The sequence below is a fragment of the Cupressus sempervirens genome, chromosome 6, assembly GCF_028749045.1.
Source record: "Cupressus sempervirens isolate cs-2001-9-10 chromosome 6, ASM2874904v1, whole genome shotgun sequence".
NCBI lineage: Eukaryota > Viridiplantae > Streptophyta > Pinopsida > Cupressales > Cupressaceae > Cupressus > Cupressus sempervirens.
In genome coordinates, this window is record NC_143123.1 from 693426105 (window position 1) to 693449801 (window position 23697).

Sequence of the window (23697 nt, forward strand, 5' to 3'; positions counted from 1 at the left end):
CTTACTGATTCACCCCTCCCCTCTTAGTAACATTGTTAGTCCTGAATATTTCCAACAGCTAGAAAGTGTGGGAATTGAAGCACTCAAGGACATGTATGTAGCAGATCTAGATTTTGGCGACATCTAGAAGGTATGTATGGAGTTTGGTGAAAGAACCATGCTGATTTTCCTAATTTTTTGATACAAGACAAACTTCTTTTCAAAGAAGGACAACTATGTGTACCTAGGTGCTCTATAAGGAAAAACATTATTAAAGAGAAGCATAGTGGAACAATGGGTGGGCATTTTGGTTTGGATAAAACATTAGAATTGGTTAGAAGGTACTATCATTGGCCTAAACTTCAAAATGGTGTTAGAAACCTTGTGGAAACATGTATGATTTGTCAAAGGATCAAAGGAAGGACTATGAATGCAGGGCTTTATCAACCTTTGCCAATACCATCTAGACCCTGGGAGAGCATAATGATGGATTTTGTAATGGGGCTGCCACAGACACAAAAGGGGCATGATAGTGTATTTTTTGTAGTAGACAGGTTCAACAAAATGGCTCACTTCTTACCATGTAAGTGGACCAATGATGCTTCTCATATAGTAGATCTCTTTTTCAAGGAAGTCATAAGTATTCATAGACTGCCTCTCAACATAGTTTTAGATAGGGATGTGAAGTTTGTAGGACACTTTTGGAGAACTTTATGTTAGAAACTTGGAACCCATTTATCATTCACATCATCCTACCACCCTCAAACTGATGGCTAAACAGAGGTAGTTAATAGAACATTGGGCAATTTGTTAAGAACACTAACAAGACAACATGCAACAAAATGAGATGTAATCCTACCCCAAGCTGAATTTGCATATAATGACTCCATCAATAGAAGTACAAGAAAGTCACCATTTCAAGTGGTGTATAAAATTCATCCCAGAGGGATCTTCGAGTTAAGAGATATGAGTTCACAACAACAAGTTAGTGCCCAAGGAGAAGAATTTGTTACAACCATAAAAGAAATCCATGATGAAGTCAAAGCAAAACTCCAACAAACCTTTGACAAGTATAAGAAGCATGCAGATTAGAAATGGAGACACTTAGAATTTGAAGTAAAGGATTTAGTATGGGAAAATCTTGAGAAAGAGAGGTTACCAAAAAGTAAATCTACCAAGCTTATGTTGAGAAAACTAGGTCCTTGTCAACTATTGAAGAAGTTTGGAACCAATGCTTATGAGATTTGATTACCACCTAAGATTGGCATCTCTCACATCTTCAACATAGCAGACCTCACACCATTCAAAGCAAAGACATTCAACCTCTACCATTTAAGAAGACACCACAGCTAGACAGGATACTTGACACCAAAGTCATAAAGTAGACAAGAGGAAAGGAGTTCAAGCAGTATTTGGTAAAACTCAGAGGTTATTCGGATGTAGATGCTATGTGGATGACTAAACAAGATATCAAGAAGCAGGGTACCACTCTACAAGAGCTCATCTCAAGTGGGCTTGAGATAAAATTTCTTGGGGAGTATGGTGTAGGAGCACCCACATAAAGATTGTACATGTTGCCACATTCTAGACTCTACCAAGTTGTAGAAGTTACTGAGCACCAAAAATTGTTTAGGATAAGATCTTTTCATGGGATTTGTTCAAACCATTGTGGGGTCATTCTTCCCTATTCTATAGTGATCTAGAATATTTTGTAAGCCATTTTGTTAAGAAGTCTCTTTGGGTTGGTTTTCCTATTTTGTAATAATCTAAAATGTTCCATAGACTGTCCTAGCAAGTATAAATAGAGTTTTTAAGTTTAGGTTTAGTGAAGTTTTTGGATACGAAGTTGTGAGGAGAAGAAATCTTTAGGAGAGCAAGTGTTTATACTATTCATTTGATCAATCAATTAGAAGAATATTGTTATCTATCTCTTTCTGGTGCTGGTTCCTTTTGGTTTTTGCTTCCATTGAGTTTATCTCTACATCATTCTCACTCCCCCTCTATAGGCAGAAAGTCAAGCTGTCCACACAACCCTTGTTGCATACAATACTATAAACCATAACTTATGAATATGATAGGATCCCTAACGTATGCCTTTCTATCTGTCAAGAGACCAATAAGGACAAAGAAACTTGTAGATTGTTTGAAAGATTTTGATAGTTGTGAGAATATCTTAGTTAGGCCTAGGGACACTTTTCTCTTGTTGTCCTCGAAAACTTCATTGACGTACCCATGACACTAAGGTATGACTCAATATTTGAACTTAAATAACTTGACCTCTATTGTTCTAAAATTCTTCACCTCTTATTCTAAGTAATGGCATAGTCATCGCTGTCACTGTCACTGTTGCTTTTGACTGCATTCCTATCCATGACCCCAGAGCTTTGAATCTGCAGTATTTGTGGCTGCATCTTCCCTTCTAACATTAGCACCACTTGCCCCATGCTTGGCCTGGCCCCTTCATCCTTTTCAATGCATAATAAACCCACAATACTTGTTCTTCGTACATCTTCAATATTGCATCCACTTGGCGCGATACCCTCTTCCACAACATTTATCGTATTGCCATTGTAAATTTCAGTTGCAGCCCACACAGGAAAGTAATACTGATTTGAATCTTGCACATTAAAATTTAGACTTCTTCGGCCGAAAATGATTTCTAAAAGCGTTATGCCAAAACTGTACACATCAACCTTAAGGGCCTGTTTGGCCACGGGCATAGGAATGGAGAATAGGCATGTAATATTGGGAATAGGAATGGCTATTCCAATAACAGGTATTTTTTGGAATGGGTGTAAGCTCATTTTGGAGGCAAAATGGGAATACAAAAATCATATTCCAAAATTTTCCATTCCTATTCAATCAACCAAACAGAAAATAAAAATCATATACCAATTTTTCTATTCCTATTCCATCAACCAAACAGACCATAAGAATGATCGAAAGACTGGAGATCGACTCTGGAGCCAAATACCCTCTTGTTCCTCTCATTGTAGGGAGGACGTGGCTGAAATCTCTACCCACAAGCTTTGCCAACCCAAAATCTGCTGACTTCGGTGAAAAGTTGTTGTCCAAAAGTATGTTCTCAGGTTTTACATCACTGTGAATGATGCGATGTCTGCACTCCTCATGGAGATAAGCTAATCCTCGGGCGTTGCCTAAAGCAATCTGGAATCGGGTCTTCCAATCGAGTACCTTTTGTTTGCGTTCAGAATTACTATTGAAGAGTAAGAAATTCAGAGACCCATCGGCATGTAATCATAAATCATAAACCTTCTCGATTCCCGTGCACAAAATCCTCTTAGCTGATCAAATTCACATGCTGTATATTGCCTAGAGAACTGATTTCTGCTCGGAATTGCTTCTCATCTCAGGAGCCCTTCATTTTCTTTACGGCCACAAGTGTACCGTCTATTAGGTGTCCTTTGTACACGGTGTCTATTTCTAGTTGCCATCTTCAACTCCATGTAGCTATACATTCTTAGAAAAGAATTTGAAGGATCTGAACTCCTCGGTAAAGATTCTGGACGATCTTTGCCGACGCCGATACCTCTGCCATAATGAAATTGAAACGATACCAAATACAACGGTGAGAGCACCAACAATGCCTAGCACTGCGCCCACAATACTTGTGTCTATTTATTCTGATGAGAAGTAGGTTGGGACAAACTTTGGAAGCTCAGAGGCAGAGACCCGAATAAAAATAGTCGAATTACTTTTGGGCTCTGTTTTATGGATGTTCAACAAACCGCAAAAGCAGTGCAGGAGCAGTTGAGGAGGTAGGCCTCCTCGCAATCTTTCTTTGTGGTTGAAGGGTATGAGGATGCGGAATCAGCATCGGGCAAAGTGACGCTGGGTTCCATGAATCCGTCGGTGCTGCCATTTTTAGGGTCGCATTTTAAGGGGCTTTCCCGAACACAACCGCCCATACAATTGCAGAACTGGAGATGATCCCTCGGTTGAGACCAGAACGTCTTCCATGTAGTTCCGTCAGCAAGCAGTGAAACTAGGACGAAACGTGAGAGGTCATTCTTGATATTCGTCACTGCATATGTGGTATACAAATTAGACTTTGTATCTTCGACGGTGAGATTCAAGAAGCCGCCCTTGCTCGACATTTCTGGAACTTGACTGAAAGCTTTGCCGTCCCAAGTTCCGCTTGCCCAGTACTGCTTTGAATTGTTCCATGTCAGCACGAATTGATTGGAATCCACGTTGAAGGAGAAGAACCCGGGTGCAGGATCGAAGGAGTTTTTCCAAGACACGAGTTTTTGCTGCCCGCCAAACCTCGTCCCTGGCAACCACGTGTCCGTGGGATAGTCGAAACTCTGCCAAACTATCTCAGATTTTTGGCATCACTGAACATTACAAAATCACCAGAATCTAATATCACGGCTTAGAAAACCTTTTTGGTCATATTAACAGACCAGAGAGACGCACCCGTTGCGTCAAACAGTCCAAGATCACCTCCTTCTGAAAGATTCAAAACGCCAGCACTGTTCTTCGCTGGAGACTCCCTGTTAGCCACCCATACATAAGTCTTCTCTGTTAAATTTGCATACCAGATGCCGATATACCAGTTCTTGGTTCCACTTGGGTTGAAGAAACCCAATTCAAAAGTGCTACTCTTTGAAATTATTGTCTTCTTTCCAGAAATCGAGGTGCTCAAAGACAGAGTATCTCTGCCCTCGACTGCAGCAACACAGCTTCTCAGTTGAACAAACACTGCAAGAACAACAAAAGCCAGGATTAAGCAGATTTTTTCCCTGATTTCCCCCATCGCTGAAATCGGAGCAAAACTCTCTCAGAGATAACCTTCAACGGGCCTAAGGGTGCTCACTAAAGAGACCAAAGAGCTTGAATTACATGCACATATATAACTTTGACACGAAATTTGGGCCGCTTGGACCAAATAAAGTGCAATAGTACTGTATGCTTCTCTAAATTGGATGTGTTTGGAAAGCCGGGATTAGATGGAAGTTTTAGGTTTGTGGTCTAAAATTTATACATAACCGACATTAAAAAAATCTTGATTTGAAGTCAAATTAATAGTGTGTGGAAATTGGGTTTTTCTGGTTGAGAGACACGTGGCCTGGGAGACATGTCCAGTCAATTCTAGGGTGTGCAAAGAAGTTAAATTGTTATAGTTCAGTCAACAATAATACATATAGGATTAATGAGTTTGACATCTATAAGATTAATGAGTTTGACTCAAAAAAGATAACTATTGAATTTTAATAGTGAGTTTTCTTGTAGTAGAAAATATCTCCAATCAAATCAATAAAGCGTGATTTCACAACCAACTTAACTATATGTGATATTATATACAAATATCATTATCTCTTAGACCTACAAAATAATCTTATTTTTATAAAGAAACATATATTGTACACCCTTGGAATATCATAATAAATTAGAGTACATTGTCTATAAAATCACCACACACAAAAATAAATAAATAATATCACTACATAATATCCTCAACTTGCTAAGTTGATTAAATCATTGCATGCAATATCATAATACATTTATCAGTTGTTTTACAGATATTCCTCTACAACATATACTTAAACTACTACATAAATGATAAAATAAGGTTATGTGTATAGACAAATTAGGATAGTTAAGATAAACTCTCATCAAAACATATAATAATATATTAAAATTGTAGTTTTCAAATATCTATATTATAGTGAAATAAAACATAATTAATTTGTATTACGACTCTAAGGTAAAATTGTAAGGGCAAAATGGTCAAAGTGGAGGCACGCAACTGATATGTGATATAAGTGGCTTCATGGACATGGGGAAATCTTAGAGGGAAATTGTCACTCTGAGCTTTGTGGGTAGATGGGCTCTAGGAGGCCAAGTTTACAGAGACAAGAATATATCATTTTCTTTTAGGTGCAACATTTCTTATTTCTTGGAGGAGGAGGAATACAAAATCTGAAGGAAATGTCATGTTCAATCAAATTTTCTCACATTAAAAATACATAGTGTGAATATGAGAGAGCGTGAGATTGGAGGAAATATATAAACCTATTTTTGAAAATTTGCACAAATGAGGAATGTAAGCCATAGAGAAAAGTGTTTCTAGCTCTAGAACATATTTTTACACATTACTAGTGCACATTAAATAAATTAATATAATATCTTAAAAATTATTATAATTATCTTAAACATTATTATTTATCAATTAAATATAAAATATCAATATCGATCACAATAAAATAATATCACAATATTTTAAGTAGAAATATTTTTAAAAAAATATCATATTTTTGTTCTAGTCTACATATATTTACTTATAAATAAAATTGTTGATTATATTTGTTTTCATTTTAATATTTTTAAAAAATAATAAATTTATAAACTATAACTAAGATAAATTTTGATAAAAAATTATTTATAAAGTATTTGGTTGATTTGTTATTCAATTAAAATTTGTAGAAGATAGTATTTTTTAGACATATTTTTGTGAATTTTATAAGTGTGATTTTTTTGTTAAAAGGATTTACTCTTAATGTCTAATTTTATGTATAATTAAAAAAAATATAGATAAAAAGGACATTTTTCTACAATTAATATTTATAAAAAAATGTCTTATTTTTCTATAATTGATATTTATACAAATATAATTTTTATAATTAATTTTCAATAAAAACATTTATATTTTTCTAAAATTAAAGAAAAAATTAAATTTTATAAAAAAAAAAAATTTTCTACACCAAATTCTCATGAAAAGAAGACATGGTTTTTAATAATTATTTTTAATACAGAAATAGATGTATTTTCAATTAATTCATATAAAAATCATTTTTTTTTGTAATATCTTAGTTTTTGGACCCTGGATCCTATTAGTTGTGGTTCCATTTTAAAAAGCCATTTGAATTCACCTCTCATGAATTCCTTTCTCTATGCCTTTTAGGGTTTATGTTATTTATACGATCTTGTTGTTTTTTTCGGTTGCGTGAGTTTGGGCCCTTTCCCACTTTACTTAATCAGAACTAATATAAAATTATTATTATACTTATTTAAAAACTTAAATAAAACATTAAAAATGATTTATTTTTGAATTAAAAAGTAAAGAACTTGCTTAGTCCATCCGAATGCATGAGCCCTTCATGGTCGATTTAAGAGTTTTTATAGGTTTTTTGAGATTCCATTCAAACCAGGTTGGCTGGAACCCTTGTGCACACATTAACACCCCATAGCGCCTAGTCAACGCAATGTGGGTATGTTTGATTTAGGTCTAAGAAAACTTAATTCAGTCATAACCTGTTTGACCAAAAACCCCAAGTTATCTCCAAAGGTGACACTAATTTGTATTATGGCCTTTTTGTCAGCAATCATGTGATGTGAGAGCCGACTATCAATAACCAACTCAATATTGTATTCCATGCGTGAAATCAATTCCTTTTCTCCTTCTAAAGTATATTATTTTGGTGCAAAAAATCTTATTACTTCTTTATTTCTTTAGACCCTTCACCAATTGCACCTTCATCAACTACAATATAACATTGTTTCTTTCTTTTTCCACCATGTTATGATCTTTTCTTTCTCCTCATGATTAGCACACTTGACAATACTATGTCATATATTATTGCATGTGAAACACTTCAAAGGTACCTATTGTGACAAAAGGTCAGCAATTGCCTATGCCTAGGATCCTCTTTGCTTACATAAATAGTCCTCTGTGGAGCCTTCCCCACCCACATGTAGTGGTCATGAATTCAACAACATGGATTCTTGATAAAGACACAACATAATTCAACCCATGGCATGGATGCTCAAACCTAATTTTGTTTGCAATTGCCTTGAAACCTTGTTCTCCCAAGTTCTTGGAGCACATTTTTGGAGCAGTGGAGGAAATTTCTTGCCATGGATAAAATTCTTGGCACACTTCAAGATGCGCTCTCCTCATTGTCCACAACACATTTTTCTTGACATGAGGGATTTTGTCCAAATCAAAGGATTCCAGGACACTCTTTCCAAGATAGTACTTTTTTTTCCTTGCACATAGACCAATGCACTTCATAAATTTTTTGTGATAATTAATATGAAATATCCAATTATTTCCAACTACTTGTGTAAAAAATAGGAAAAATTCCAAAAAGTTTTGGAAAAGTTCAAAAAATTGAAAAGTGTGAAAAAATTATGAAATTTGGAAAATGTGAAAAATCCAAGACATCTGAAAAATTCCAAAGGGAAGAAAAAATGAAGTTTGGAATCCAAATGATAAAGGTTTGGGAAAAGTTTTAAAACTAAAAAAATTGTCGAACATAAAAATTCAAAATCTCACGAAGAATCCCAAAAGTGTGAAAAATCATGAAAAGTTAAAATATTTAGAAATATTGAGAAAAATCCCCAAATTTGAAAAATTTGAAAGAAAATCAATCAAAATTGAAAAAGAATGGAAAATTCTTGATAAATAGAAAAGATGGATTTTAAAAATAAAAATAAAAAAAGATTTTTCAAGGAGATTTTTTAGATTTACAGGGGAAATTAAATATTAATGTTATTGATATTTAATTTGGTTGTTTTAAAGAATAATCCAAAAAATAAATATTGGAGAAGAGTTGGAAAGAAATTTTTTTTTTTTGGACTCAAAGATGGAAAATAATTAAATTTTGATTTTAATTGATATTTAATAAATAAAAAATCAAAATGGGCTAAATGAAGACTTAGCTTCATCCTAAAGCTAAAAGCATGAAAAACGACAACTTTTTGAAAATAAATAAAAAATTGCAATAGGTGGCACACAAAAGATGGAAACATTGGTGGCTAAGTAAAGCAACTACCTAATTTTAGCCTACAACATTAAAAGAAGCTTTTTTTGAAGGATGGTTTATATAAGAAACCCTTTCATTCATTCCTTCTCATGCAAAAATTTGAAGAATAAATTGAGAATCAGAGTGAAGTTTGAAGAGTTTGGAAAAAAAGATTTTTGGAGAAATTTCTTAAATCATTGAGAAGTTTTCTAATAATTTGCAATAGAGGATCTTGAATTTTTTCTAGAAGGAACCTTTTAGTGAGTTGTGGAAAAGAACATGTTTCTTGTGGAAATATTGAAAAGTGAATCCCAAGAGGAATATGCAAAATTTGGCAAAAGTCCAAAATCTTTGTCTTTTGGACAAATTGTATGTACTTTTTATGTTTTCCCTATATATTCTTACATATGGATTCTTTTTTGTACGAAGGAAGAATCATAGAACTTAGGGAATAGGAGAAATGTGTGGACAATTGATAAAGAATGAAAGGAGAGGATTCTACCCTAAATCCAAAATTATGTCAAAGTCGGAAAAATTCAAAGATACAAGCCTTGGCAGTCTTGATTTGAAAGAATTTAATTAGATAATGCTTGGATATAATGACCACCATCCAATGCACCTAACTACAAGAATTGTGAGAAGTGGAATTGTTGTTGTAGCTGGTTTTCCTCCTTTTTAGCATCTAGAGTTAATTGTGGAATGTGCCAAACACTATAGTCCTAGGGACAGAGCCATCAAGGATTCTGAACGAAATATTTTGGCATATTTTTCTCCAGCGTCCATTTCTAAAATATTTGGGATTCCTTCTCACCCAAGGATGGTCATGAAAACAGAGGAGCAGACACTTAGAATCTACACCTTTGGAGTCCATTTTTGTGAAGAAATAATCAACAAAATATGTTTGAAAAAGAATAGATTGCATCATTCCAAGATTCATAAGGAAATAATATGGCTCAACATGTAGAGGGAATATAGTGACATGATCAAGATGTTGAGTCACATAATTGGCATGCCTCATTCTTATACATTTGAATCTTAGATGTGTTATTTTTTTGAGAAGGTGATGGAGGAAGGTCATAGAATAGATTGGACTGGGCTCATAAGTGACAATCTGAATGAACAATTGATGAGTCTAGAGCATACAAGGAAATTTTACATGAGCTCTTATATCATCTACATGCTAGCATAGAGAATGAATTATGATGGACTACGATGTAAAGGACTAATTGGAAGTGGAACCCAACACCTCAAAGTTCATGAATGCGACACGTAGTTGCATTTATATTCAAAGGATAATTACATGACGGTTAATGATACATTTTTTTATGTGTATAGTGAGAACACTACAAAAGAGGCTACATATGAGATTGTCAATTGGTTCACTGAAGTTGGTCGAAGATTATGGTGCGTAGTTCATTTAGTTTTTGATCTTTTCATACATCAAAGTTTAGGGATTTTCCATGGAGCCATACAAACTTCCTAGGTACCCAATAGACAAGATGGGATTATTAGAGATTTCTTCACAACTTATAGCCTATGATAGGATTCAGAAAGGGAAGAAGAAGTTGGGATTACAGTTCCCAATTTCAATAGGAGAAGGAAAAACTGAGGTATGCCCATGTCTAAAGGTTGCAAAGAGATCATTAGATGAGCTCCACTTCTTTTTTCTTTTGCTTTATCTGAAAAGGAATCATTTTGATCCCTACAACAAGATCACATAGTGGTAGGATTAAAGTACCAATGCAAAGTTCACCTTGAAGACTTTTGGACAAATGCAATAGATGAGAATGAGATTAGAAAGAAGATGCATTTGAGATCACCATTGAATATTGGTAGGACATTCAACATATTTAGGTTTCTTGATCAAATGGATTATCCAAACATTATTTGAAAGCGATTCAATCTAGAAATGATAGCTCAACCATATGATTGGAAAAGGGAAGAAGTTATAGACCTAGAGGCTCTTTCAAAACTAGTTTTGGATTTTACAAAGTGGTGGATTGAGCGCAAGATTGAAAAATTAGTTGCACTAGCTAATGGATTCACATATAGGTTGCTTGGTCACTAACCACTTAGGAATGAAAGATTGAGAAAAATGTTGAAGGGACTATTGAAGAAAGAGGAAGTCCATTTGAGGATGTAGGAACCAAGAAAGGGAAAGAGGTGTCTCAAGAGAAGCATCCTAGGATTGAGGAAGTCATCCGTGAGCCTCAATATAAGAAACAAAAACATGGAAACTCTCCCTCTTCTCTGAGTCACAATCCTAGTTTTCAAGAGATAGAAACATTTGAAAGGAAAGAGGTAGAGACAAGGATACAGAGATTTGAGCAAGAAGAAAATTTGGATAGGCCAGAACATGATAGACTAAGTATAAATTCCTATGAAAAATTTGTGCAAGGAAAAGGGAGAGATGAAAATATCACTGCAGATGAAATTATTGCTACAGTCTTAGAGTGAGCAGTGATGAACATTAGAGATGGTCCACTAGAGGAAGAGGCTCCTAAAGTAGTAATACATCTTTCAAATGTTGAAGGTATACTTCCTAAAGTAACGATGGGTAATCTAGGAGGTGAAGAGGAGATTGACATTCAAGCAGTCCAAACAAAAGAGAAATTGGTGATTCTAGGAGACCAAAGTATACCCATTCCAAAATGAATGAGGCAATGAATTCAAGTGAGTCAACAAAAGAAGGTTGATCTGGCAATTGAATTATAGGAAATTTTGGACCGAGCAAACCGAGTAGAAGAATAATGGAAAGAAAGAAGATATACTAAAGTCCTGAGACAAGAATCAGGTCCAAAATCTTGCAGATTATGACTCCTATGGTCAACAAGACAAAATGATAGATTTCTCTAGAGGAATACCATGTTACAGAAATAAATCTTGGTTGTGTCTCCCAAGAGCAAATATTAGAAGAATTTAATGACTCTACATAAGCTTTGAAGGATAGGTTGAATAGAGTGGAAGAAAGGTACAAGAGACAAAAGAGAAATTAGGGCCTTATGTGAGTACATAAATGGCTTGCCTCATCCAATAAGAGAGGAAGTTCATCATTTGTCACTCCAACAGGTGTTTCCACTAAGGCAGTAGCTGGCATTGACAAGATCAAGCAGATTGCTCAAGGTGCAAAGGTTTGGGTCAAAGGAATGTAGGAGGAACCCTTCAAACATGCAAAAGAATTAGTGCAACTGCATAGTAGGGCATTATCTGCACTCTCCAAGATCTAATGCATGGAGGAATCATGGACAGATGAACATATTTACCAAGATGAGCTGATTGCTGACATTCAGAATTTGATGGAGACCCCAAAGAAAGAATTGATCAATGGTCAAGTTATCAATGAGGGGGATGACTATGATTTTATTTGTTGGCACATGTAGTGATCATAGCTAAGGAAATTTTTGAGAGCTTCACCAAGGAATCCTGTTAATGGAAGAATATTTTTGACAACATCAAGGAAGGGATATCTAACACAATTACATCCTTGTTATTCCAGAGATGAGTGGAAGAAGAAATAACAATTGATAATCTAAAAGTCAAGTTAGAAGAAAATTTTCAACTAAATGACTATGAAAGAGATGATTTTGAGAACTTCTCCATCTTCTCAAATATAATGGACACTACTCAGGACTTGCTAATAGATTGGGACGAAAGCTTGGGAAATGTAGAAAGAGAAATTGTAGCTCTAGAATTCAAGCAAGAATCTACACCAAGAATCAATACAGAGGAGTTGGAAACAATGTTAAATCAATTTTGCACCTTTAGGTAGGGGAATCAAGGATAGATGTATTTAATGTATAGTGGGTGTTCTTAGTGGTCATTTATTGCACCTGACTCCCTTCCTAAAGTAGCACGCATATTGGGCATTTATTACCCACTATAGTAGTGGATTCCTTGTTGCATTGATGCAAATTCCTTTTCTTTGCCTTACCTCTAATTAGGACTGATGTAGCATGATCTTGGCTATTAGTTACTATAATCGTTTGGGCTATCCATTGTAATTGAGGACCTCTATAAAGGCCTCATTTCTCATTTGTAAGGGGGAATTTTATGAAATTTTTTCTATGAGCACCTTAGATAATAAAGTTTTCTTATGAGCTTGGTGAATACTTGATGTGTCTTAGTGCTTGCTTGTTCTCTTAAATTCCTTCAATTAGATTAAGTGTAGCCTAGTAAATGTGTGATAATTAGAATGAAGAACATGATGGTGTATTGATGAATTCCTTTGGTTCATACTTTTGATGTTTTAGTGATTCTAACTCGTTGCAAAAATTTAGCCTGAACCCCTTTCATCCATATGTTTAACTTCTATCATTCATATACATTGTTCTTTATAATGATGTATGTAGTGGTATGAAAATCTTTGGAATAACCCTTGAAGATTGCAACAATTCACATGTAGTTATAGTATAACTTGGTGAAGCAGAGCTCAGTAATTTGAGGAATTTGTCCACTAGAGCACTATTTATTGTCATCAGGTAAATGTACAAAGTTGTGTCACCTTTTAGGGTGACTTATTAGAACAACTAAATTTGAGTATTTCTATCTAATTTTATTTTTCAAATATATGATACTTATAAATTTATTCTAGCTGAGTTATATATGGTTTCACACTTTTCCAATTGGAAATGTTTATTAAATGCATGTTTTATACTAGTTAGTATCCAATTACTAAAGAAATAAAACTATTTTAGAAAATTGATGTTTCAATAACTTTTAGTATTTTTTATGATATGTTTTTAATAAGATATAAACACCATATTATAGAGCTAAAAGTGAAGAATATTCTCATATAGAGTTCATAAAGTTTTAATTAGATATAGTATATTGTAATTAAAAAATTCTACAAGTACATATTTTAACACTCAAGAAGATTTTGATTTTGAGAAAGAAAAAAAATATTAAATCATATTAAAAACATCTAAAAATTATATGACATTCTAGAGGAGAGAGTCCTCTTCCACAATGTATAATTTTTCTTTTGGTATGAATAGCTTTATTTTCAAAAATGTCATGGGAGATGAAAACTATTGGTTTGAGGTGAGTTGAAATTTGAATCATTATAAAAGAGAAAAGATGGGTCTAAAGAATTTTTTTTTTTTTTTATTGTTCTAGCTACATATGTTATCTATAACATAATCTAAGATCGAAGGGAAATATGCTTGTTTCCGTGTAGCTTTGTGGTGGGAACTAGACCCCTAATTTCCAATGTTATTCAAAAACTAAAAAGTTACCTTTAAAAAATTGGAAAATATAACATTTCTTAGTACAAATAATTATTAAAAATTATAATCCTAAACTTCATCCATTTCTACACATTTCATTAGTTTACTTCATTTTCAAATTCTAAATAAAAATACAAGTTCTATGTCATTGAAGGTGAATAGTTAATCTTTTGTTAGCCTTTTCCTTTGTAAAAGGGTAACACAGATTTGTGCTTTTACCCCATCACTTTCTTAGGATCATAATAGAATTATTGAACCCTATCCTATTTAATTTTTGCATATTTTTTGAAAACTCCAAAAAAGTACTTCATTGCAAAACCTTAAGATGGCTCCTACATCCAATATGCCTTGAAATGAATCTGAATAAACACATAAGGCCCCTTGCAATTATCAGAAAATCACATCAACCACTAATCTCATCCACAATCAAGACCTTGCATTAGAGGAAACTTGAAGTCATCGTATGATCTTCTAGCAATCTTAGCATACATGAGACTTTATTCAAGATATGATAAGATATTTTGGTATTTTGTTCTACTGTTTAGTGGGTCATAAAACACACATCAACAATACCTTTCCTTTGTGCTTACTAGTACCTCTAGGCAATGTCTTTGCAAGTAATGCTACATGTTCTCTTTTTTCTCTCTTCCTCCAAAATACATTCATTTTCCCAAGAATAACTTGACATACTAGTTTATTCATAGTGTATCTATTAACCCATTTTAGTTGGAGTTTTAGATGAAGAGGCTTCAACTCTAGTAGTACTATTATCATGGTTCATCAATTCAAAGTAAATAAGACTATCGATCAATCCATCTATAAAGACATTTTCAATCATCCTCCACTCATGACTAGAAAAATTCCTAATGGCATAAATTTGTAGTAAGGTTCTTAATATTTTACTTATGACATCTTCTTCTTCAATTTTATCACCAACACTTTTCATAGCATCAACTACTTCTCTTATCCTTTGACAACATTGAGAAATATTCGGACTATGATATTTTCTCCTTAGACTATCTACGTAAACTTTTTGTAAATGTTTGTTTCTATTAGAGATTAGCTTCATCCTTTCCCAAACCTTATAACAACTCTTTCACACTTCTTTATCAATGTATTTAGAGCTAGCTAGAGTACTTACTATTGCTTCCAATGCTTATATATTCTCTTTTTGTTCCTTTATTTGGTCTAAAACAAGAGTCTTAACAAGAACTACATATTTATTTGCAATGGGATTCCAAATATATTGTCCCATACCTTTTAGATATATCTTCATTAGGTTGCTCCATATTGTCTAGACATCTCTTGGGAGCTCGGGACCTTCCTTATTCATCATTGAATATTTTACCCATTTTTTAAAGCTTATCAAAAAGAGGACCAAGGACCATACACTAATTGCTAGTATTATAAGGTCCAATATTATTGAGGGGGAGTGAATTGGTAGTATTTTGAACTTAGGATCTTGTTTCTTCATCATCAAATATTTTATCCAAGTTGTTAAGCTTACCAAAAAGAGGACCAAAAATTTAATACAATTTTTTTTTTGAAGTATTTAGATAGTAGCCAAGAGAGATGGGGGGTTGACTTTGGAGCCAAAAGACACCTCCCTATCATCTAACCAATACTAGTTTTATACTTCAAAAAGCTAACATAATCCATAATAGCCCTAACAACATCAGTCTTGTCATGATCAAACAAATAAACAAGAAAACTATTCCAGCGGTAAAACACCATACTACTACTATCAGTCCAAAAATTAAACTTATACAAATTATAACAAAAAGCCCCATAGGGCATCAAGTTAAGATTGAATGATATCATTAAACAAAAAAGAAATATAGCCAACTAGGATAATTGGCTTCTTTCTTATATGGTTCCCCCACATCCTTTACCTCAGTGCCATCCCTATCTTCGGTCATCCCCTCCTCCTTGACAGGTTTTTCGAGGAGGGTCCTCACCTAGTCCTCTCCTAGGAAGCCGTATATTGAGTGGGAAGTCTCACTTTCCTTTCCCAAGTTCTTCACATCCTTGTTCACCTATAGAAAGTAAAGGGTGCTAGTTGTAAAATGAATCACTTTAATGGAGAACTTAGCCAACGTTTCAAATCTTTGGCAGATGCCAGTACATGATTATCTACCAAATCCATCATTGATTATTCAAGCCTATCAAGACAAGCCTTGCAATAACTCCAGTCATGGCTATGCTTTCCTTTGTTACTTCCCCTTTAGGAATGTTCTTTCTGGGTGAAGTATTGTCCTCACCATCACTTCTAGCTAGGGAAGGGTTAGCCTCTAAGGCATTAGAAATATTAGAGGGGTTGGGAGGGTTAGAGCCAGATTTCTTGCCAATTTCCTAGTGGGGTTTCTTCCTCTTAGTGGGTTTTATGTCACTTTTAGTAGACTCCAAGCTGACGATCTATTTGGGAGTAGACTTAAACTTCTATATTTGGAGGCGTTCATTGGATCTACAAGCACACTATTTTCTCTTCCTAGTATTATAAGGTCAAAGATTATTGAGGGGTGAGGGGTTGGGGTGAATACATAGTCTACCTAAGCTAAATTTTTCATCAACTATCCAACAACATTCTTAAACTTATAACTAGTACAATCATAATAAAATAAAACAAAATAAAACTATCCAAACATGCAACATCAGAATGCAACTTTTGTTTTGTGGAAACCCCTCCTTCTAATGAAAAACCACAATGTGAATTAATACCCACAATAATTTTTATTCTTTCTAAGTATTTCATGTTAAATATTTAGCCTTATTAAGAGCTTTACAATGCCCTATTATGATAAAGACCCTATAAGGAGTAAGGTCTTTTATGAGTCACCTAGATAAGGGATTTACCTTTAGCCAAGTGTTGAGAGTAAAATGATTAAGATATTTCAAACCCTAAATAATTAAAGAGCCACCTGGTTAGAGGGTTCCAACTTCATACCTATCAGGATCTACTCAATTAAGCAATTTTCTTAGAGAACCTATTAAGATTCAACAAGTACAATAATGATACGAGATTAGCACTTCTAATTTTCTGCAAGAGATATACTTAATCTCAATCTCTTCTTGTCTTGTAAAATCTCCACATCATTCTCTCAATTACACCCCAACATCCATGATCTACCACTTCAAAATTCACCAAACTAGATACAAATACATTTTCACTAACTAGGGCTGCCAATTAGCCTTAAACATTTTACATGTTTGAATTTCATATTTCACACCCAACCTAGTCTACCAAAATGTATTACTAAACAAAAACAAAAATTACAAATCCATGTCAGCCTCCAAATGAATTCATATTGATTTGATCAGGAACAGTCAAACTTTTTGACACTTTCCAAGATACATCCATAAACTTGATGAATATTATCAGTAGAGTTGAGGCAAAGCCAACTTATCATTACATGTCATATCTAGCATGTGACCATAACACCTAGAACAAAAAATGATATCAAAAAAGAATGCATCATCATTCATTGAGGATCTAACACCAATTGTTGGGAATACTTTGCCAACCTATTTAGATCTATCTTTAGTTCCTTGAAACTATACCTTGTAGGGCTACAATTATTTGTGATCACAACAACAATCTCATAGCTCAATGAAGATAATCAAAAGTGAACTACAACACTTGAAACCAAAATTATTTGGTGTAAGACCCCTTCCCCAGTACCATATTATAAACCCTAAATAGCATGAATATGGTCAAAACTAGGAAACATAAGGAGGTGAGATATCATGTCTCTCATGCATGGTATATGAATTATAGATTGTCACCATAGACCTTATGATAGAATGATGATAAGTAGGTTTGGAGATTTAGGTATGTCATGATTGGCATCCTTCTTATTGATATTGAATCTAAGATCTTAATTGAGACTGATATACATTGTAGTCATTATTGTCATAAGTATCATATTTGAAATTATATAAGGCTAGTAAGCTAAGATCCCATGGAGTAAAGACTCAAGATGTTATAACTTAGAAATCAAGCTAATGGGTTTATAATATGTTATGATCCGTTAGGATAGTTGTTTTAGGTGGTCATTGTGAAAAGATGAATTAACACCCACCCTTGTGAGTAATAATAATAATTAAAGACAAAAATTGTAAATCACTTTAGATAAAGGCATACTCGATAGAGCTCAGCATGATGTAAATATAATAAGTCAATTGTTTTATAAGTAGTATTAGGTGGATAGGCTACAGTGAATAATGATTAAGATGAAGATATAATGTATTGACTGACAAATATAATGCACTTACCTAGTGACTAGTTTTGAACCTATGCAGACATGATTATGAAAACATCCCGATTTCCTAACATTGGTGATTTTAGAGACATATGCCTTATCATGTAATATCTCATAATGATAATGAGATAGTGTTACTATTTAAAATATATTTAATTGAATCAAGTATACTATTTGTGATGATTACATTTTGGTGGTTTTGATCTAAGGTATGTAATCAGAACTAATTTTCATGTTGGCCAATTTAGCAATATAGATTCAACATTTCATCATTATGATAGGAAACGGATTATGATGTGATGAAAAATGTTAAATTGATGATGATTTATGATTAAATGTGAGGTGCAGATTTTGATATTTTAATATTTTGAATGTCTTATTTGAAATGATTAAGTAAAGGAATTCCATGGAATAATGTTAATATGGATTACTTAACATTCAAATTCACATGCATTTATGATATGTATTTTATATGACCTCCTTGGACCAATGATGTTCGAGTTTAGTGTGTAGGAAATGGAACCATGGATATATTTGGGGGAAACAAGGTCCAAACCTATGTGAACACGGCTTAACCAAGGTGAATCTTGGAAGATTCAAAAGCCTCATTGTAAAGTGTTTTATTTCATAAATGTAAGCTTCCATGTGTGTGGTTAATTTAAATTAATGAGTAAGTAGGGACATGTCATTGTGGTATGTAATGTGTTTTAATGTGTCACTTGACACGTGTTGTTGTTTATGTGTTGATGACATATCACCTAGGGTTCTAGTCATGGTTATACTTAACCTTAAACTAATTACCTTTCATATGATTAAGAAAATCCACTTGGAGGAAGGATAGGATGGGTCACCATCAAGGGATATTTGAATTCAAACTTGACAAGGATTTTAGAGGGTAAATAGGTGGTCCCAAAGTGCCATTTCTTGTGAAAATAAGCTACCTATATGTTACAATAGCATGTTAGAGGCCTAAATTTGACCATTTTATTGCTTAGATAGCCTAGGAGATCCCTTTACCAATACATTCTTCCACCAATTCGAAAATTGAGTTGGTCCATTAGTTCAAACCCATCTTTGCTCCTAGTCAAAACTAATAAATTTGGTAGGGAAAAAGTTGTAAGAGATAGCAGCTTGATGTTTTTGCTGAAAGGAGGTAGTGGGAGGGTATTATTTTTAGTGGTCTTGGACAAACTAATGGTATGTTCACCCACTCTATAAGTTTAGAGATAATTAGGGTTTGGAGAGGGAGCTAAGGAAATATGGAACTCTTCAACAACTTTTCTTTCCATTAGCTTGGAGAAAGGTTGGTGCCAATTCCATGATCCTCATTACACTTGTTCATTGTGTAGAATACTTGTTCATATTGTGAATGGAAATATTTAATGTATGTGGTGTTGTATTTTTTGTTATGCATAAATATTGTGATGAATTTCTCTTTCTTTTTCTCCTGATTTTGTGTATGAAATGTTGTATGGGTGCGAAGGCTTCACTCACCCTTGGGAGGGAAGAGATGCCTTGGGTGAAGTGGTTCTAGTTGGGCTCAACATTGAAGTTGAGCGATTTTCCTCTTGGAGAGGGTTTTATTGTTCATGGAGTATGGGCTCCATTGAAGCCATATGCATTGTTTGATAGCCTTGAAGAGGCATTTGTATTATGCAAGGTATAAGAGTATTGAGATGATGAGGAGGACGCATTTTTATAGCCTTGAGGAGGCATTGTGAATTTGCAAATGTATAAGTGTATATGGATATGGCATTCTCCTCTTTGGAGAGCCCACCTTCACCCACTATTTTCATGATTCCATTAGTGAATCATTGTGTAGAAACCTTGGAGGGACTGGTCATGTATCATGATGTTCTATTGTATGCAATGTTAGTTGTATGGGTGTAATCCATTTGAGTCTTGTTTCCCCTACTTGGTGGGTGGCTTCATAGAAGCCTAGGATGGGAGGTGAGCCTTCATGGTTCTTTTGCAAATTTTTTGTAGGTCTTGTGCCTTTGGATACAAAGAAGAAGTTTTTTTGTTATCCCCATGTGTGGAAAAAGAAAGGCAATGAGATATGTCATTTTGTAATACATCTGAAAGGATGGAAACCTTCTTCATGCTACTACATACTGCCTTATAAAAGTTGATCGCTTCATTTATGTCTTTTTTGGGGTTGTATAGTAAAAGTGAGATAATAGAAGTAATAGGATAGTCAAAATGGCGGATAAAGGAGTTTCTTTTGTGGAATAGTTGTTATATTTTTATGATCAAGGGACATGTAAATGTAGATTTGCATTTATCTAAAATCTTGAATCAATATAAGGAAGTGTAGTTCAATATGATAGAAGAATTTCTAAAAATGTGATTAGCTTGATAAGAAATTTCATTTAAATATGCAATGTAAGGATTGCACTATTTGATGCCATAATGGATCCTCTCCAATTCTAAGATATGATATTGATGTAATATAGAAAGTGAAAATTATGAACCAAATTTATAAGCTGCTAGCTTCCATTCTATAACTTCATAAGAGTGGATATAATAGAACTATCAACTGATCCATTGATTAGGTTGTTAGTGGTGGATTATTCATCAAAACATAAACTCCCACTCTTAATAGATTAAGGTAGGTGAAATAAGCCAAGTAAAATACATATTATTAGCACCCATAAGAAAAAAAGAAAATATGGAAGTATGCTTTGTATTCTCTGGATTTTGTATGGAGAAGTAAAAATAGTTCTCCTTCCTATTATAGAACAATAAATTAATCATAGTATATGTCTTGGAATCTTATTCAAGGAAACAATTCATAATCTAATAAAGAAACAAGAAAAAAGAAGGCTTCCAATAGACCCTAGACATGAAATAAAGTGACCCTTCTGACAACTATTGAAAACCCAAGGTAATAATAATAAAAGTATCAACCCATGTACTATCTAAGAAGTAACCACATATTAAGGAAAATAAAATATGCTTCAAATCATATCCTAAGTCTAGATTTCTTTCCTCCCCACCCCGAACAATCACGTGCTCCATATGAAACATTATATGCCTTAGTTTCCAAATATTAATTGAGGGAACAATAATTTATTAACTAAGCCCATATATGACCCCATGTTTTTCTCTACCTAGGAATTCAGCTAGCCTAGATAAGGACAAGGAATGATCATGTTCATAAGACTTTGGGATGAGTGGGCATTTTCTTTTGGTGGCTCCCTCTTCCCCATAAACTCCTTATTGGCTGCCCCAATCCATCATATCAAGACAAGGCAAGGACACCCCCATGGCTCCCTAGACTTGGTTGCTTGGAGGGAGAGAAGATATCTAAAATCATGTGACTTTACGTGGAGGGGTAAAGATGAAAGTAGTTTGTTCCAACATCCAAGATAGGGCTTTGGAAAGAGGTCAGCCAAGGTTGACTATGGGGTGGTGGAAGGGAAGTGTGGTATGAATATAAAGTGAGGATATAAATTAATAGTGTATACATATAGTTAAGGAAGGGTTGACCAGGTTAATCCACATGGCTTAATAAGTGATGTGAGAATTAGGACATTTAGGAAAAATTTAAATATGATACGTTGAGTTAAGTGGCTAGTATTAGTATTGTTTAACTAGGGAAATTGTCATGGGTTTTGTAGCATTAATCTTGGATTAAGGATTATAGGTAGATCAGACTTAACTTAATAAAATGATGGATAGATAATGGTGATAAGTTGGTTAAAAATTATTATTTATTTTGGTATCATGGCTAGTAAATAGGAGTAGTTGGTAAACTATAAATTTAGTTAAAATTTAGTATTTTAATATTTAGTAAGTGGCATAATCTTCGATAGTTAGTGTTTTATTTTAATGGGTAACAAACTTATAGATTAGTAAGGGATTTGTGGATTTTAAACTAGTGAGCTAATTAGTTAACTTTTAATTTAATTTTAGATTTTGTATATTGTATGTAAGCCTCTATATGGATATGCACCTAATATGTGAATTTTCATACATTTAGATAGACTTATTTTATATATATATATATATATATATATATATATATATATATATATATATATATATATATATATATATATATATATATATATATATATAGAGAGAGAGAGAGAGAGAGAGAGAGAGAGAGAGAGAGAGAGATAAACGATTTAGTTGATGTAGTGGTACAATATGGACGATTGGAATGAGAAATTAATCAAATTAGAATGTATGAAACAAGTTCTTAGTGAAAGCTAAAGTGCTAAACTCAGTTAATGACTAATAATACATAGACAACATGTCATTATAAACTATTAAAATTGGAAAAAATAAGAAAATGAAGGTATACAAATATAGTATTATCCCATAAATGGGGCCAATGACCATGCTCATATAGCAATTTTTTGAATTGTGGATCCCACTACATGATTAACGTTGAAGAGTCGCCCACTACATATATATAAGCATAATTAAATTAGGTTATTTAGTAACTAAGTATAATTAGAATCTTAACATAAAATTTATGTTTCCCTATTGCTAAATGCTAATTGGATGTGTACCAACTATACATGTTATATATGTATCCTAAGGTTGTCTATATAAATTGATCTAGAACCCTTACTGTATTTTACAACTAAATTATTTGATAACTTGTAAATAAGTTTTGTTGTCATTTGAATGTTAATATATGTTAGTCTTAACAACTTGTGCCCTTGATAACTAAGATCTCAACTACGACTAAGATACGATTAACTTTATAGTAAGAACATGACCATAAGAGAATTGTTGATGAATAACTTCCCTTTTGACAAGGTGACAACCACCTAGGATTATTTTATTAAAAGAAAAAACAATTGTTTATTTTTGCCCTCAAATTTTGGGCATGACATTTGGTAGATGAATCAAATTATTCATCATCTTTCACTATATGGTCTTCAAGTTTCACTATTATCTGTTAACTGATCATAATTCTCTCAATACCAATGTATGACCTATAGATAGAGTGAAGTCTCCCATAAGAACTGCACACTACAACTGCTTCTACAACAGTAGATTTAACTACTCGCACACTTACTAGCTCATCTAGAGCAGTGTCAACCAACTCAATATGAAGTTGGCATAAATGAGAACACAATGACCAATCTTCTTGTCATCAAATCTCTACCAATTATGTATGAGAATTTGTTAATTTGCTTCGTTGAAAAGTACATTAGACAATGATCCATAATTAATAAGATTACAGAATTTATAAGATTTTTAAAATTTATTTTCAATAAATCAACAAGAATAAAATGACTAATAATACTTGCTTATTTCAAATATTCTATATCTGACTTTACGCCATTTGAACTCCCGGAGTGATCCTATTTCCCCCGCCTCTTTTTTTGTAAATATGTAACTTTATTATTATTTTTTAATATAAGAAAGAGACTTTTCGTTATATATATATATATATATATATCAATTTAAATTAAAAATAATTATTTAATTTTAAATATA

The 23697-nt window shown here is 33.4% G+C and overlaps 1 protein-coding gene across 1 annotated transcript; it reads right to left on the bottom strand.

The window, feature by feature from the left end:
• Positions 1-2288: 2288 nt before the first annotated feature.
• On the bottom strand, positions 2289-4759 carry LOC149554094 (G-type lectin S-receptor-like serine/threonine-protein kinase At2g19130). Its single transcript, XM_089790411.1, has 4 exons — positions 4420-4759; positions 3729-4315; positions 2908-3174; positions 2289-2681 (listed from the first exon to the last, which is right to left on the bottom strand). Exons 1-4 carry the CDS (start codon positions 4757-4759, stop codon positions 2289-2291), a joined length of 1587 nt encoding a protein of 528 aa, XP_089646537.1.
• Positions 4760-23697: the final 18938 nt, after the last annotated feature.